Source organism: Melozone crissalis, unplaced genomic scaffold (assembly GCF_028551555.1).
Source record: "Melozone crissalis strain CALT ecotype California unplaced genomic scaffold, PUWL_Pcris_2 ptg000056l_1, whole genome shotgun sequence".
Classification (NCBI taxonomy): domain Eukaryota; kingdom Metazoa; phylum Chordata; class Aves; order Passeriformes; family Passerellidae; genus Melozone; species Melozone crissalis.
The window spans coordinates 2,234,900-2,250,160 of record NW_026535834.1 but is presented as its reverse complement, the minus strand read 5'-3'; the positions used below and the strand labels follow the sequence as shown (position 1 = coordinate 2,250,160).

General features: G+C 40.6%; 1 protein-coding gene across 1 annotated transcript in view; it reads left to right on the top strand.

The window, feature by feature from the left end:
- Positions 1 to 15,261, top strand: part of AKT1 (AKT serine/threonine kinase 1) — a 77,439-nt gene that overhangs the window by 42,963 nt on the left and 19,215 nt on the right. Inside the window, exons 4-10 of the mRNA XM_054286714.1 lie at positions 2,501 to 2,612; positions 5,388 to 5,535; positions 10,734 to 10,865; positions 11,030 to 11,095; positions 12,926 to 12,994; positions 13,706 to 13,831; positions 15,098 to 15,226. Coding sequence (XP_054142689.1) covers positions 2,501 to 2,612; positions 5,388 to 5,535; positions 10,734 to 10,865; positions 11,030 to 11,095; positions 12,926 to 12,994; positions 13,706 to 13,831; positions 15,098 to 15,226 — 782 coding nt within the window. The remainder of the gene's footprint in view (positions 1 to 2,500; positions 2,613 to 5,387; positions 5,536 to 10,733; positions 10,866 to 11,029; positions 11,096 to 12,925; positions 12,995 to 13,705; positions 13,832 to 15,097; positions 15,227 to 15,261) is intronic.

Below are 15,261 nucleotides of genomic sequence, written 5' to 3'. Positions count from 1 at the left end.
TCTAACTTCAGCTACAGTGAAGAGCACACAGTTGAGTTTAAAAGTAAGAAAAAAAATACTGTTCATTTGTTTCATGGATAAAATCCATGTGATTATCATACATGGTGAGAAACAAGTGGTAGTTTCAAACTTTTTACAACCTATATGGTATGGCACTTTGGTAAAGGAAAGCCTTCTGTATTTCTTGATATGTGCTGTTATGATTGAGCAGGGTAATTAGACAGCATATTGTTCACTAAACAAAACAATTCTGGGTGACATTCCTGAATTATAGTAGTTATTAACTGACAAATCTCTATTATTCATCTTGCTGTATGCCTTAAAGATTGCTGGATCGGCAAGCTTAACAAATATCAATGGACAGTGCTGATTTAGGGGAAGAGTGACATGTAATTGCTCCCTGTCTACAACAGGAAAAACCTTGTGTGGCTTGTCATGCTGAAATTAAATGGTTAAATCTAGAGTTCTTGGCTAGTTTAAATATCTATACAGCTACTTCAGAATGTGAATCTAAAGTGTTTTTAAAATCTAAGCAAAACCTCTGTGTTTATTTCTTTATGATGCTGTACTTTGGGATAAGTATGGGAGAACAGCTCTGGGTTAGGAAATAGCCTGATGTTGTTCTTGAGTCTGCAGCCACATTCGGTGTCTTAGGGCTGCATTGTGCAGGCTCCTGGAGGACAGCCCCAGCCTCCCTCTAATCACATTAAGCAGATAAAAACAAACAACAAAAAAAGAAGGGCAGCTAAGGAGGTGGGAGGTCTGGAAGCAGGAGTGGGATCTTTGGGGTGGGATTCATCAGCCCCAGGCTCACCCGGGCAGTTGTGTTTGGCTCTCACAGAGGTGGCTGCCAGGCTGACCCAGCGTGGCCACATCGCTGCGTGGAAGTTGTTTAATCTGAATGAAGGAGTGCCATTTATTGCACTAAGGCCTTTGCATGACTCATTAATAAACTTTCTCTTATCTAATTGGAGTGCTTTAGGAGGACGCAGTATAACCTTAGTGTGCTATTAAAGAAAAATTATATTTTCTTGTAATGAAAAGTGCAGAGTTACTAATTGAAAAGCTTATAATTCCAGCAGCAAATGAGGCATGAAATATATTGCCAAAAATACAGTGCTCAAAAACACTGGCAGTAAATATTTTATCTTGGTGCTAATTAAGAGCTTGAACTTAAAACTGAGCATTCTAAATTTACACAATAATGAAATTAACCTAATGGTACCAGTGTAACCTTAGTAATGTGTACTGTTATTCTGGTGGATTCTGTCCTCCACTTGCACATTGCTGATGGTGGAGGAAGTTCATAGCTCTAGCAGCAAACAGAAATTTCTTCTTGTCTTCATAGTGCCTTTTTATTTATTTAGGAGTCTATTTAGAAACTGAAGACCATATAACAGCAAGCTTGTGGTTTCATTAACTGCAAGGAAAAGAGTTTAATGGAAGAAAAAAACTCCTACAATTATATTTTTTTTTCCCCTGCTGACTTGGTTTCTTAATTTGACTTTCCTCTAGCAGGATCTGTTTAATTAATTAGCTTTTCTATTAACATTTATCCGAAAAATGTGGTGCTTTGGCTCCTGTTGTTATTTCATTGATTTTCTTCTGTTTTTCAGATCTCTGTTAGTAGAGCTAAAGCATACCCTTTATCCAGGAGCATTTTCTGGCCCAAATTTGAAGGATAAACACTTGTAACATCCTAAAAAGCTTAAAGTAAAATATAAAAATTAAAAAAAAAATAAATTGAAATTTTTAAATTTAAAAATTTTTAAAAAAATTTTAAAAAATTACACTCAGCTCTCAACAGAACATTTTGATGAAGGAAGTGGTGGCTTAGCATGTAGCTGTACTTCTGTAACCTTTTTAGGCTGTGCTTAGAGCCTGGCAGGGATGGAAGCTGCTCACACCCGACTGCTGCAGCTCTCCCAAAGGCTTTTGGAGTGGGGTCTTCTCGGGGTGCCTTTGCAGTTTGATGTTCCCTCTAGTGTTTGAGGACTGGAAATGCTGAGTCTGATCTTCATCAGGTTGCTGCAAAATGATCAGATGTTCTTCCTGCAGCTCCCTGGAACCCATGGACAGGGTTTTATGTGGGAGAGTCAATAGGAGGGGATGTGGGGGCTTGATTTTAGTTTCAGTGTATGTAATTGCTACATTATCAAATGGGTTTGGCCGTGTGCTGTGCTCTGCATGACCTTTAGAGTATGGGACCTGAGTCTGAATGGCTTCTGTGTTATCACATCACATTTCTGCTTACCTCTATGGGCAGACCCAGTGTGGAGCCTTTCAAAGCAGAATTTGATTTCAGAGCTGCTTAGATGGCTATCTCCCAAGCTATTTATTGGTTTCATCAACACAGTAAATTGTCTCAAGTCTCTTAAAGAAGTACTTACAGAGATTTCTATGGCTGATTAATTGCAACAGTTTGCTAGATAAGAATAAAGACAAATGATTATTTAAACCTGCTTATGTACCATGACTCTTTCTTCCTTGATTGTGGTAGAGTGCCAGCTGATGAAGACAGAGCGACCTAAACCAAACACATTTATCATTAGATGCCTCCAGTGGACCACAGTAATTGAAAGAACATTTCATGTGGAGACTCCAGAGGAGCGGTATGTTTCATTCATATTTAATGCATAAACTCCTTGCAAAAGCAGATGCAAGTGTTCAGCATTAACAGTGAGTCCTCTGCTGAAGCTCTTATTTATCAGATGATGTACGTCTGGACTGAAAAGTGACAAAGAATCTTTGAGTGCCTCCAGTTTTAATGCATTTTCCAGTATAAAAGCAACCCTGAAGGGAGGGTTTCAGAGAGTGGATTTTGAGCAGTGTTTGTAAGTGAATTGTTGCTAGGTTGGGTATCCAAAACGGACAGGTGCAGGTGTGTACCAGCACACAGGTAGTTATTTCTGGAATGTAAGGTTCATTTCTCACTGGAAATGTTGTGGTATGTAAAATGAAGGGTTTCTGACCTGGGGGTTTCTGGAAGGATGAGCACAAATGAAACAGAGATTCAAGCAGAGTTGAGTTGTATCAAAATAGTGACCTTTTAACATCTATTTAGACACCCTATTTCTAAAGGAAAAGTTAGTTGTATCATTGCTGATTGCTAATGTTTTATGCAAATTAGATAATAAAGGTGATAGTTATCTGCTGCAGGTGCAGATTTCTGTTTCATCTTTTAGGAAACAAAGCTAAGAGCTACATCCTGTGCTCTCATCACTGGAGAATTGATCTCTTACCTCCAGAGAGAACAGTTTTCCAGCACAGCTATAATACAGCAACTGAGTATTTAAATATTTACTTGCTCTCCAGAAACGGAACTGAAATTATTCCAGTATCATTGCCCTAAAGGAATGAGTATCTTAAAAGCCTGGTCCTCCCTAGATATGATCCTAGCACATTTTTATTTTGAAGACCAGTAAATTCTACCAAGAATTACTTATTTCTTTCATAGCCTTTGCATGCACTTCGCATGCTCCTTACTATTGTTTTTGATTCTGTTACAATGATCAGAAGAAGGTTTAGTCAAATTAAAAGCAAAGAAAAAGAAACTTGTCCTTGTTTCTTTTAGGAACTTCGTGGTCACTGACCCTAAAGGAAGTGAATAGCAGTTTCCACTTGGGGGAAGATTGTATTTCAGTCTTGTTTTGTTCCCTCCTAGCCAATTAAGTCAGCTTTGTGACACTTCAGGGCTCAGAGTGTTAGTCACCTCTGTTGTGTACTCTTGAGACATAAAAGCTGAGGGTGAAATTCTGTTCTCCCAGAAATCAAAGATACTCACTTCAGGAGGGCTGAGATCTCAAACAAGTCAGTAACAAAAGAGATATGAAGGTCAATATGCCTTTAGCTTTCTATATACCTTTAGAACCAATGTTTGCTTTTTTGAAAGAAATGGAGAGAGAAAAGCGTGGAAGAAGAAGTTCTTTTTGTAATAATTTTGAATGTAAAAATAAGATTAGTAAATAAGGGAATTGTTTAGTGTTAGTAATGGTGAATAGAGCAGTCTGTGCTGGGAATATAGGGAGAATGTTCTGAGTATTTGACATCACCTTGCTGCCCCATACAGGGCTGGGTAAATTGTGCACAATTCAGGCAAAATCGAAAATAAAAATGCACAAGGCAGGGAAGACCTTGTGTGGTGCAATTTTTATTAAAATCTTATGTTGGATACTTTTTCCCATGGACTTTGCTTCCTCTGGGGAATGATCTGCCTCTTGCATCCATTATAAGTGGAAACTCACATGTTCAGATATGATTTAAAAAAAACCCAAAAAACAGCTTCATAGGACCAGTGATAAATTGGACATTGATAAGGATGGCACAGCTGCACTGCAGATTGTGCACAGAGTTGTTCAGCATTGGCTGATGCTGATCCTGCTGTAGTAGCAAAATATTTTACCTGGGATGTCCTTAGGAGTAGAATTTAACCAGTCCCTAGAAACACCGACTAAATCACCACATCCTGTTCCCTGTGTATACAAAAGACAGTAAACATGCAAGTGCAGATAGTCCATGGATGTGTCTTCAGCCCCTGTGTGTGTCTTTAAAGCCTGTCCTGAGACCCTGGAAGCCCTTATGAGTTGTATTCTTTATGTTCAATAAATTTGCAGTGAAATCGAGTGACGGCCAAGAACTTTCACTTCAGTAGCTTCAAAGGTGTGAAATCTCCCCAAGGACACTGGAGTGGAAGTTGTCTCCATGGGAGATGAAGGGGTCACTGTTAGAGCACTGGTTGCTGAAACAGCTGTGGAAACTTTATCATAACCAAGACCTGTGCCTAAGATGAAATGTCACTGCTTTTGCTGACATTCTGCTAAAGTTTACACAGCAATTGCTGTACTAATGTCATCATCTTTACAACAGAAGAATAACCTAAGTGTCCTGAGCTTCAAGACCTTTTCCAAGAACATCTCTTGCTACTACAGCCACTAAAATTCGGGATACATGTTTGAAGAGGTGCTATAGTGTCCCCATGAGTTGGATGTGTGTTTCAGTGCACCACAGAAATGTAGAAACTGTCTTTAATTGCTTTATGTAAGCCTTTTGCTTTTTGGTTTTGGCAAGTCTGTTTTGGTTATGTAAACCTCTGTATGACCAGGTCATATCCTGAGCTGTTGACTGACTGCCCATTAGAAATTCTGTTATCCAAAAAGTCTTGTATTATGTCCAGACTGGGAGGACTTCAGTTGTCTCTTGTTTCTAGTATGATTAATAAAGATTTTAAAAATGCATTTTCACAGTGCTTGAAAATGCACATAATTCATCGTATCTTCCATTGATTCATGAGAGAGTATTAGTGGCTCTGTATTCCTTGGTGATCCTTGCCATGGCAGATGATCATCTAAAACCACAAGTAATTAATGCCTTTGCCTATATTTTGCCAGGGAAGAATGGACAAAAGCCATCCAAACAGTAGCAGACAGCCTCAAGAAACAAGAGGAAGAGATGATGGATTTCAGATCTGGCTCTCCCAGTGATAATTCAGGTGCCGAAGAAATGGAAGTTTCTATGACAAAGCCAAAACACAAAGTGGTAAGTGGGTATAACAGGAATGACTCTTTTAGGTCTTCTCAAAAATAGACAAGAAGTAGCCATCAAGCTGTGTCTGCACCCCTGACAATTACATGACTGGCTGCAGATGCAGCTTCTGGAGGAAACAATTGTCTCAGCTGAGCAGAGCCTGCCTGGTCTGCCAGAGTTCTGAGTTCACATGTCCTTACTGGATGGCTTTCAAGGCCAGCTCAGGTCTGGCTTTGGTTTGCCCATTTTCCTGTGGTACAGAGCCTGAAACCAAAGCTCCTGCTGGACCTTGTGACTCTCTGAACTCCTTGCAGGCTGGCGCAGAAGTATTATGATGGATTTGCAGGATTTAGGGTGGGTCCATGGACTTAATTGCTCTGAACTAAAGGTTTGGGCTAACTCCAGCCAGCCACTGCAGTGTCTGTCCATAGTACTCCTACAACTTGGGGTTTTGCATTAGGCACTACCTAGTCTGAGTGCAGAGGGTCAGCTAAGGAATGGCCTTCCATGACATGAGTGTGTGCCACAGGAGGTCTTTGCCCTGTTGAGCCTTTTTAGGTGTCTGTCTTCAACTTCCCTTTATTTCTTTCTACCCCATTGTGTTCTCTTTGTATTTCTGTTTTCAAAAGTTTTCCCACCTGTTCCTGCAAGAGGGAATTGATGAGAACCTTTCCCCATGCAAATCCATTGTCTGTGGATTTTAGGTGGGCACTTCCTCCTGTCTTCATCTCACCGTTGTCATCCTCACCCTCTTTCATAAGTTTGTTTCAGTTTTGGGAAAACCAGTGAAGTTTTTCTATAAAAAGATATCCACCAGTGTCTTCACTAAGCTTGTGTGTTACCCTTGTGTCATGTCAGTGCTTTCAGAGTGATGTGGTTGGCTACTTTAATGCTGCCTTTGTCAGAGCTTGCCAGCAGGCTTCTGGGTCTTTGGCTGAGCAGATCCTGCTCTTGCTGAGCAGTTCTTAATAGTAATGTAAGAACCACGTAATTCATTAGATGGACACAGTCTTCTGAAACAGTGACTCTCTTCCTGGACATATTAGTGAGGATGACCAAAATTATTATTTGGGGTCCTGACATTAACTGTGTTGAGCAATTTGGCAGAACATCTCCTCACCCAGCTCTAGGGAAGAATATGGAAGTTTGCTGTTGGGGGCATTTTAAATTTCTTCCCAAACTGAGGCTGCAGCAGCCTCTGGTTGTGTCAGTCCTATTGTTGCCATGTTGGCAATGGCCACTGATCCAACGGTAGAGTCTCTGCTCAGCCTCTGATTCCTCCAATGTTTTTCCTCATGGTGAAACAAATCAGAGTAAATGCCTGATCTGGGAGGCAGTGTCAGAGACTGGAAAGATGTCTCAAGATATTTTGGGGTGCATGTGTGTGGGGTAAGGGGACAGTCAGGCCTTGCTCTGGTGAGACAGTGAAGTGCCCCACACCCTCCTAGAGCCTGTATCCCAGTCTGCCAGAGCTGCTAGTCACTGACACACCATAGGCAGTGCTCCATTCTCCCCTAACCCAGCTCCTGAGAGGCCAAATGACCACAAGTCCCACCTGGGGGAAGGGCCAGTGAAGGCCAAGGGATATTTAGGGTCCAACACAAGGCCATCACCTTGTCTAGACCCTGCCTGTTCTTGGAGTTTCTGTCTGAACACAGCTGGAACCCAGGAGTTGGTAGCTGTATGTGCGCTTTTCTAGATTTTTCCTTTCTTTTTCTCCTCATTCCCTCTTGTTGGAATATTTTGAGTAATTTACCATCGAATAGATTTCAAGTTTGCTAAGGTGAATGGCCCAAGCTAATGCTGTGAGAAGTGTTTTATGTTGATTGGATGTTGTAGTAAACCTTTATCCAAAATTGCCTGATTTTCTAAAGTTTGCCAGTAAGTGTTTTGTGTTGTTTTGACCTCGTGAGAATATCTGGTTGGTATTTCTTCCACACGTCTAGCTCAGAATAAGGAGAAGGTAGTTTTCAGTCAAAACCTGTGTTTTCTGGCAAAAAGGTCATGGAATCCCAGGTATGGAAGCTTGATCAGACGCAGACATGTTGTCTGAGAAAATCTGGCAGAAAACTCAGGTATATATTGAAGCTTTGTCAAAAGAAGGGAAAAAACTGCCTGGTAGGGTTCCACTTCGGAGTGCTAAATGGCTGCCCAGAAAGATAAAGCAGCACGTGTTGGAAGGGCCAGGGAAAGAGCTGATGAAGTTGCAAATTGCCTCGGAGGCTGAAACAATAGCTCGCCTCAGGGTGGAGTGAGAATTAACAGCCCAAAAGCAACTAGCCCGAAACCTGAGAAACCTGTTAAACAACTTTGTGCGGGAACCAAAGAGCTTTAGAGTTGCAAATTAACACCATTGAGGAAGCTGTGGAGGATGAGCCAGGGAATCCAGCCTAGGGGAGGAGTTGTGCCTCCCTGAAGGTGTTTTCAGTTCTCTCTGCTCTTCGGAGGAGTTTGATGCCGCAAAGCCAAACCCCTCCCCAAACCATAAGCTCTGCCCATCGGTAAAAAATGAGGTGGTGGGACTCCCTGAGCCTGATGTCACTGATGTCACCTCTTTCCACTCCGTGGAGGAGGGGTTTGATTCAGCAAAGCCGGCCCCCACTGCCCCTCACCCCAAGCCCTGCTGTCCAAAGGCAGAGGTGATGGTGATGATATGACACTCTGCAACAGAGTTGGTTAATTTGCAAGGGAAAATTAGCAGTCCTCCTAAAGAAAATAAAACTGAGAATGTTTTGAAAATTTCACTGATGGAGAGTGAAACAAAGGTTTCTGAGGAGGGAGTCACCTGTTGTGCAAAAAGTTTAAACCTGTTGGAGTGTATATTAATTTGTTGGAGGGGGAGGAAGTCATCCCTCTCCCCACTCCAACGTGTGGTAAATTGCTGGAAGAGTATGGCAGGCAGTGGGCTTCCAACCAGTGCATGGGAAACAGCCAGTGCCCTGTTGGCCTTCTCCAGTGTTATTGTTATTTATTGCAAAATTTAAGGATCAAGCCCAAGACAAAAAACTCTGTGCCAGCTCCAAAAAGTGGGAGAGGGTGTTGAATTCAAAGTTTCTCTGTATTTGCAATGAAGCTTTGCAGGCTCCTCCTACCCTGCCTCCTCCTGGCAGCAAGGGGGTATTGAGCCTTCCCACCGCCAGGGGTGGGGACTGCAGAATCCGTAACCTCTGGGGGAAAAATACTTTTGTCATTGTACAAATTTGTCGTTCTGGTCTTGGTAATAACTCTGCATGTTCAAGTACATCCTGACCAGACAGAAGCCTGGGTGTATATCTGGAAGTGGAATGAACAGCTTCTTAAGCAGAAGTGGAAAGGACTCTAACTATACACACAGCTGTGAGATCTACAGCTGGAGACATCTAAATTATGTGATTAAAGTCAGCTCTGGACAAAGAGGAGCATTGGACAATATAGTAAACAGCAAATCCATTGGAGAGAAAGCTGCAGTGAAATCTGAAATCTAAAATGAAATACATTAAATGGTTTATCATCTTTATTTTCAGAACAGTGTCCCCAGTATGCCAGCACATTGTTTGCTCCTGGTTTAGTTGACCGTCCTAGCAGGACATAGTTCCTAACAATTGTAGTAGCAAGTATGGTTTCAAGGTAGTGAGCAAGAAAGAAGAGAGAATGGTGTCCTTTTCCCTAAGGACCACTCTAACATCACACACATAGAACAAATATATGTTATTGGTTGGCTTTTGGACTGGAGTCCTAATGTGCAAAATTGGATGTAACAGAATATGTAGATCCAATGAAAACTGTTTTGTCTAAAGTGAAAAGGCCTCAAAAGTATGGCTGGCTACTCTAATTCAAGTTAGAATTATGGGTGAGAATGCTCATCAGTGTTGTTAAGGTACTAGATAACTTAAATTTCATTAGTGATGGTTGCATTTTTTATATGTTCTAAGGTTATTTTCACAGTCTGTTAATTATTCAATTAAACTTTCTATAGCAGAGAACACAAAAGATTGCCAAGTAGATGCTTCCTCTTTTTGAAGTAGGTTGGAGTGGGACCAAGTTTTCTCCTTCTAGAAGTGTTCCATGAGAGGATGAAGTGATGATAGGACAGAGGAGTTGCTGTTCTTTGCTGCATCAAGCGTTTACATGTTTTTATCTTGAAGGGTTTTAAGATATTCATGTTCATATATGTTTGTATAAGTTTGTTGCTGCAATATTTTGAGATGTTCATATTTTCCCTCTGGTTGCCAGAGTGAGTGGAAAGATTCCTGCCTCCTGTTTAGTTTTGGGGGCTCACACATAGGATTTCATATGATGATGGAAGCAAGTTTGTGTACCTCTTCCTGTCTTCTCAGTGCAGAGTATAAAATTACTGTATTGAGGGAAGTGTATGTAGTAACGGTAAGCAATTTGTGAGGCATGATTGCACAGAAGCAGGGAATGTTGAACTGTTGGTGGCCCTGGAATGTCTTTTTCTCCTCATTCCCTCTTGTTGGAATATTTTGAGTAACTTACCATTCAATAAATTTATCATTTGCTAAGGTGAATGGCCCAAGTTAATGCTGTGAGAAGTGTTTTATGTTGATTGGATATTGTAGTAAACCTTTAGCCAAAGTTGCCTGATTTTCTAAAGTTTGCCAGTAAGTGTTTTGTGTTGTTTTTGACCTCGTGAGAATGTCTGGTTGGGATTTCCCCCATATATTCAACTCAGAGTGCATGAACCACTGGAAAGCCCTTTCAAAAGTCCCATTGAGCAAGTAGATAGAGACCTTACAGGGTGTAATTTTGTCTCTGGTTTTTGGTACAGCTCAATGAAGCACAAGAAAACTGATCTCCTAGAGAGGTGGAGAACATCAGAGAAAAGGTGTGGGTTTAAACCCTGGAATCAGAGCAGCATGTGCCTTTTAATGAATGTCTGCACTGGCTAGGAGGTCAGGATGGCTGTGGATTAATATGTTCAGTGTTACTTGTACAGTTCAGTGTTGAGTCATGCAACAGAGCGTTTAGTTAATTGAAAGCTTATGGTTTTCTGTAGATAGTTTGATTGATTATCTTAGGGAGTGCACTGGCACTCATTTTTGTGGAAGAATCATTTCTGCTCCTGAATTCTACTAAACAAAAGGATTAAAAAACCCACATGTGCGACATATGTGATGCATTCTCACGTGAATGAGAAATTCTGGTCTGAGAATAATATACTTCTTGTTAGATCATGTAATTCATTTCTTCTTTATCTGTATCGTTAACAGACCATGAATGAGTTTGAATACCTTAAGCTACTGGGAAAAGGCACTTTTGGAAAGGTCATTTTAGTTAAAGAAAAAGCAACTGGACGGTATTACGCTATGAAAATTTTGAAGAAGGAAGTTATTGTAGCAAAGGTGAGTAGATGGGAAACTTTGGGATGTGGTTTACCCTTGATACAGCCTGTGTCAAAGTCATGGGAAGGATTCTCAGTAGTTGTAAATAATTGCTCTGTTAGTGTTTGAAATGGACCCCTGATCTGGGGAATCACTTTGCTGATTTCCTTCTGCTTGCGTTTCAGGATGAAGTAGCGCACACGCTGACAGAAAACCGGGTTTTACAGAACTCTCGGCACCCCTTCCTAACAGTAAGCATTTCTGCCTCTGCACAGTGTAACTTGATATCCCCACCACCAAGGCTTTCCTTATATTTTGTCTCTTAATGCATCTGAGGTCTGTGTTTACAGAGTGGCTGAGTACTTTTGTAGCCTTCCATTTTACGGGTGCATAAATGAAAATACTTTTCCAAGTTTTCTGATTCTTGCAGGGCAGGTCCTCAGCACCTCTTGAAGACAGTGTTTCAGGCTGTGGTTTGACATTAGGGCTCACCCATTTAATTGCTCTCTCAAGAGGAGTATCTGCTTTCCTTGCCCTTCAAATGTTTGGTCTCCCCGTTGTGGCAGAGGTCAGAGTGACTCTGCTTTTGTGACAAACAAATTCAGGAAGATATACTGGGCAGAAAAAACTTTGATTTTGTCTTTGTTGTTTTTTTTAAGCTCCCAGATACAGCTCACCAGTGGCATCAGAGCACTGGTAATGCCATCCAAAGGATAGTGGTAGGAGCATGGGGAATGGGAATGAGAAGAGCAGGACTGTGCTTTATCTGCTGCTTTCTTTTTGAAATTGTAAAGTCAGTCCATACTCTCATTTTAGACCTCCATTGCCAGCAGTCTCTCTGGGCTGAGTTCAGATATCTAAGTTCCATCTCAAGATTTTGTTTGTAATATTTACTACAAGTTGTCCTGAATTTTTTACAACTGCTTAAAGCCTCTAAGAGACTGTGTAGGATCCTGGTTGTTTCATTTGGCCAAGTACAAGGGTTTAGCTGGAACTCAGACCTTTTAAGCATGACCTCTGGAAGTAAATATTGCTTGTCTTGAGTAAACTCAATAGTGTTGACATGTCTAAAACCTGGTTATTCATTTTTCCAGAAAAAATATGACTGGTGTAAAACTGCCACCCTTTGTAATGAGGACAACAATATCATATTTAGTATTTTCTTTTTAATGCTTTTATAAACCCAAGTATACAGAACAAGGGCTGTCTTGAGATGTTAGCTACAACACTGGGTCCAGCTTGGGTGCTAGGAAAAGGTTCTTACCTAGAGAGTAGTTGGACCCTGGAATAGGCTCCCCAGGGAAGTGGTCACAGCACCAGCTTGACAGAGTCCAAGAAAAATTTGAACAACACTCTGAGGTCCCTTGTGGGATTCTTCGTGTGGTCCTGTGCAGGGCCAAGAGTTGGGCTTGATGATCCTTTTGGGCCCCTTCCAGCTCAGCACATTCTGTGATGAAAAACCTTAATACTATGGCAAACAAGTTGATGTTACTCTTGCCACGGGAATCAATGTGACAGGACTATACACAGGCACCTTGTGACTCTCCATCACAGCCTCCCTGTGGTCTGTTTCTGTGCATTGCTCACAAATTGGTATTGCCAGTGTTGCCCAATCCCCTGGCAGGCTGTCAGCAGCAGCAGGGCAGGGGCCAGGGGGCTGGAGTGTGAAAATATGTGTGCTTCATATAAGAGGTCTTGTAGCCAGTGTGGTGAAACCTTGTGCTCCAGGGTTTGGTTGTGGCCTCTTTTCTGTCAGTTGAACCTGTGGCCAGAGGAGGAAACTTCAGTCACTGTTGATGCATTCTGAGTCCCTGTTAATGGGCCAGAACTGTGTTTTGCAGCATTTTGGGTGATGATAACTTCTGCAAGGAATTTGTTTAATGTTTTATTAAATTTTTTTAGTGAAATAAGTTGGCAGTTTCCTCAGCGGCAACGGGAAAATAAAAGTATTATATAAGATTTAAGGACAAAACATTCACTAAAATAGAAAATTTCATGTCTGCTTCTGAGAATGTATTAAAAATGCTTTTCTAATTGTCACTATGATCTGTCTTCTAAGTTTTGGTTTAAATCTGTTTCAGGCTTTAAAGTATTCCTTTCAGACACACGATCGCTTGTGTTTTGTTATGGAGTATGCTAACGGAGGGGAGGTAAGGGAAATACAATAATGTTTAATACTTTAGGATTTTCCTGTTCTACTGCTAATTTTGCTTGACATTATTTAGCTAAGGCCCATTTTTGCAATTCTAATTAATCCAAGTTGTTCCAATTAAACAGAGCTGTTCACAGGTTTAACTAATATGAAGAAGTAAGACTCTTAATTTTTTCAACTCCATTTTTAGAACATAGAGGTTTTGGGCATAGGTTCATATTTTGCATGACAGCAGTATATTGTAATCTGACATTCAGAAGTCCAAGAAGGCAAGGTTGCTTTCTAGTTGCTCTAGCTGTCAGACAAGTTTTAACACTTAATATTGTGAGTATACTTGGAGGGAGAACTAGCAACTGCTGACTGCTATTACAGTCAGGAAAGAAAAGTTGGAATATTAACATTTCTCTTAAATCATGCATTAGGCTTTAGTTTTAACATGTAATAGTAGTTCAGTCAAAAATAGTTTTATAATTTTCTGACCCTGTAAGACTGTAGTACATGTACTGGTTATCAGTGTGTGTTTGTGAATATGAGACATAATTATCTAATAATTTAATTTATGATGCTTTTTAACACATTGGGGAACTCAGTTGGGTGAGGGTGGGAAGGGGTTTTCTCTTAGTTAATAGCATCTTCCAAGCAGGATGGCTTGTGAACTGCAAGGCATAATTCAGGCACATTTAAAGTTAACAAATTACTGTTCTTGTAGTTGTTTTTCCATCTGTCAAGAGAGCGTGTCTTCTCTGAAGACCGTGCTCGGTTTTATGGGGCTGAGATTGTTTCAGCGCTGGATTACCTGCATTCAGAGAAGAATGTGGTTTATAGAGATTTGAAGGTACGTAGAAAAATCATTTTCAGGCTTTTGGGGTTTGGCTTTTTGTTTGTTGTTAAAAAAAGCAAATGATCCTGAACTATTAAGAAATCCTTTCCTGACTGAACTTTATCCAAACTGTTGTTGCAGCTGTTGGGCTGGACTTTACAGGATGTCTAAACCCTTTGATAGTCCAAGAAGCTGCATAAGGCATTTATTGTGACTCTGGCAGCATTTCAGAGAACATGAAGGGTTACTGGGCTACAGGGGTTTCATTTTCACTTGCCTGCTTATGTTCTGAGAGAAACCTTGCTTGTGCTTCTGCACAGTGGAACATAATCCTGGTCTTAGCAGAGAGATAGAAGTTCACACTGCATGGATGTTGTGCTTCCTTGCAATGTGCTCACATCATCTTCATAGTAGCTGCTTGCAGTTAGAAAACTGCCTGTGCTTCAAGTTACTCATTTGTTTGGGGAGCACAGAAGGGGAAAAGAAACCCCAACCAAACAAGGTATCTCAGGGCAAACAGTCTTGAGAAATTCTTGAGGAAAATGCAACAATAGCATTTTTTTTCTTCCTGAGAAGAGTTTTTAGGACAGGATGAAGGGATCCTGATAGTTCATTTAGGGGCAGTATAAAGGAAGCGTGCTCTGTAATGTTCTCAGACTATGTCAGAGTAATTTTGGGATCTCTGTCTGCATATCACTGTGATTCCCCTGTAATGCACTTTATTGATACATTGAGGAAACTGTTCTAATACCTGGGTGACTTTCTCAAAAATTAGAGGCTCAGGTGGGATGAATGCCATGTGCTGAGTAAATGTGTATAGTGATTCTCATTTAAAGGATCTCTTTGGAAGTGGTTCCTTAACCTTGCATATGATTTCTGTTTTATTTATTTTATGCTATTACTTACTGGTACAGATTATTTAACAAAATCAGAGTAAAAGCAGACATGAAGTTGTGTGAGGGGGAATACTTAATATACTTTCTAAAGAACTGGTGTTTTATTGATAATGATACTGTAGAAGCATAAATACAATGTTCATGTTCTGCATTCTTTCTGTATATATGGTTGGTTACCCCAAGACTACAAATTAGTTACTTTACGTTCCCTAAAGAACTGAGCAAAATGTTACTAATGTATATTTACATTTTACATGCTCTGGCTATGATCCCAGTGAGGATGAGGTTCAAAACTGATCTGCAAAATTCATGTCTTTGATTATCCTGCTCAGGATTAGTGTATGTTACAGGTAATCATGTCTTTTAATTTGGCTTTTCTTCCCAGTTGGAAAATCTTATGCTGGATAAAGATGGACACATAAAAATAACAGACTTTGGACTATGTAAAGAAGGCATCAAGGATGGAGCAACAATGAAGACTTTCTGTGGCACTCCAGAGTATCTTGCACCAGAGGTATGTTTGTGTTGGCTGTTGTGTTAAATTGCCTT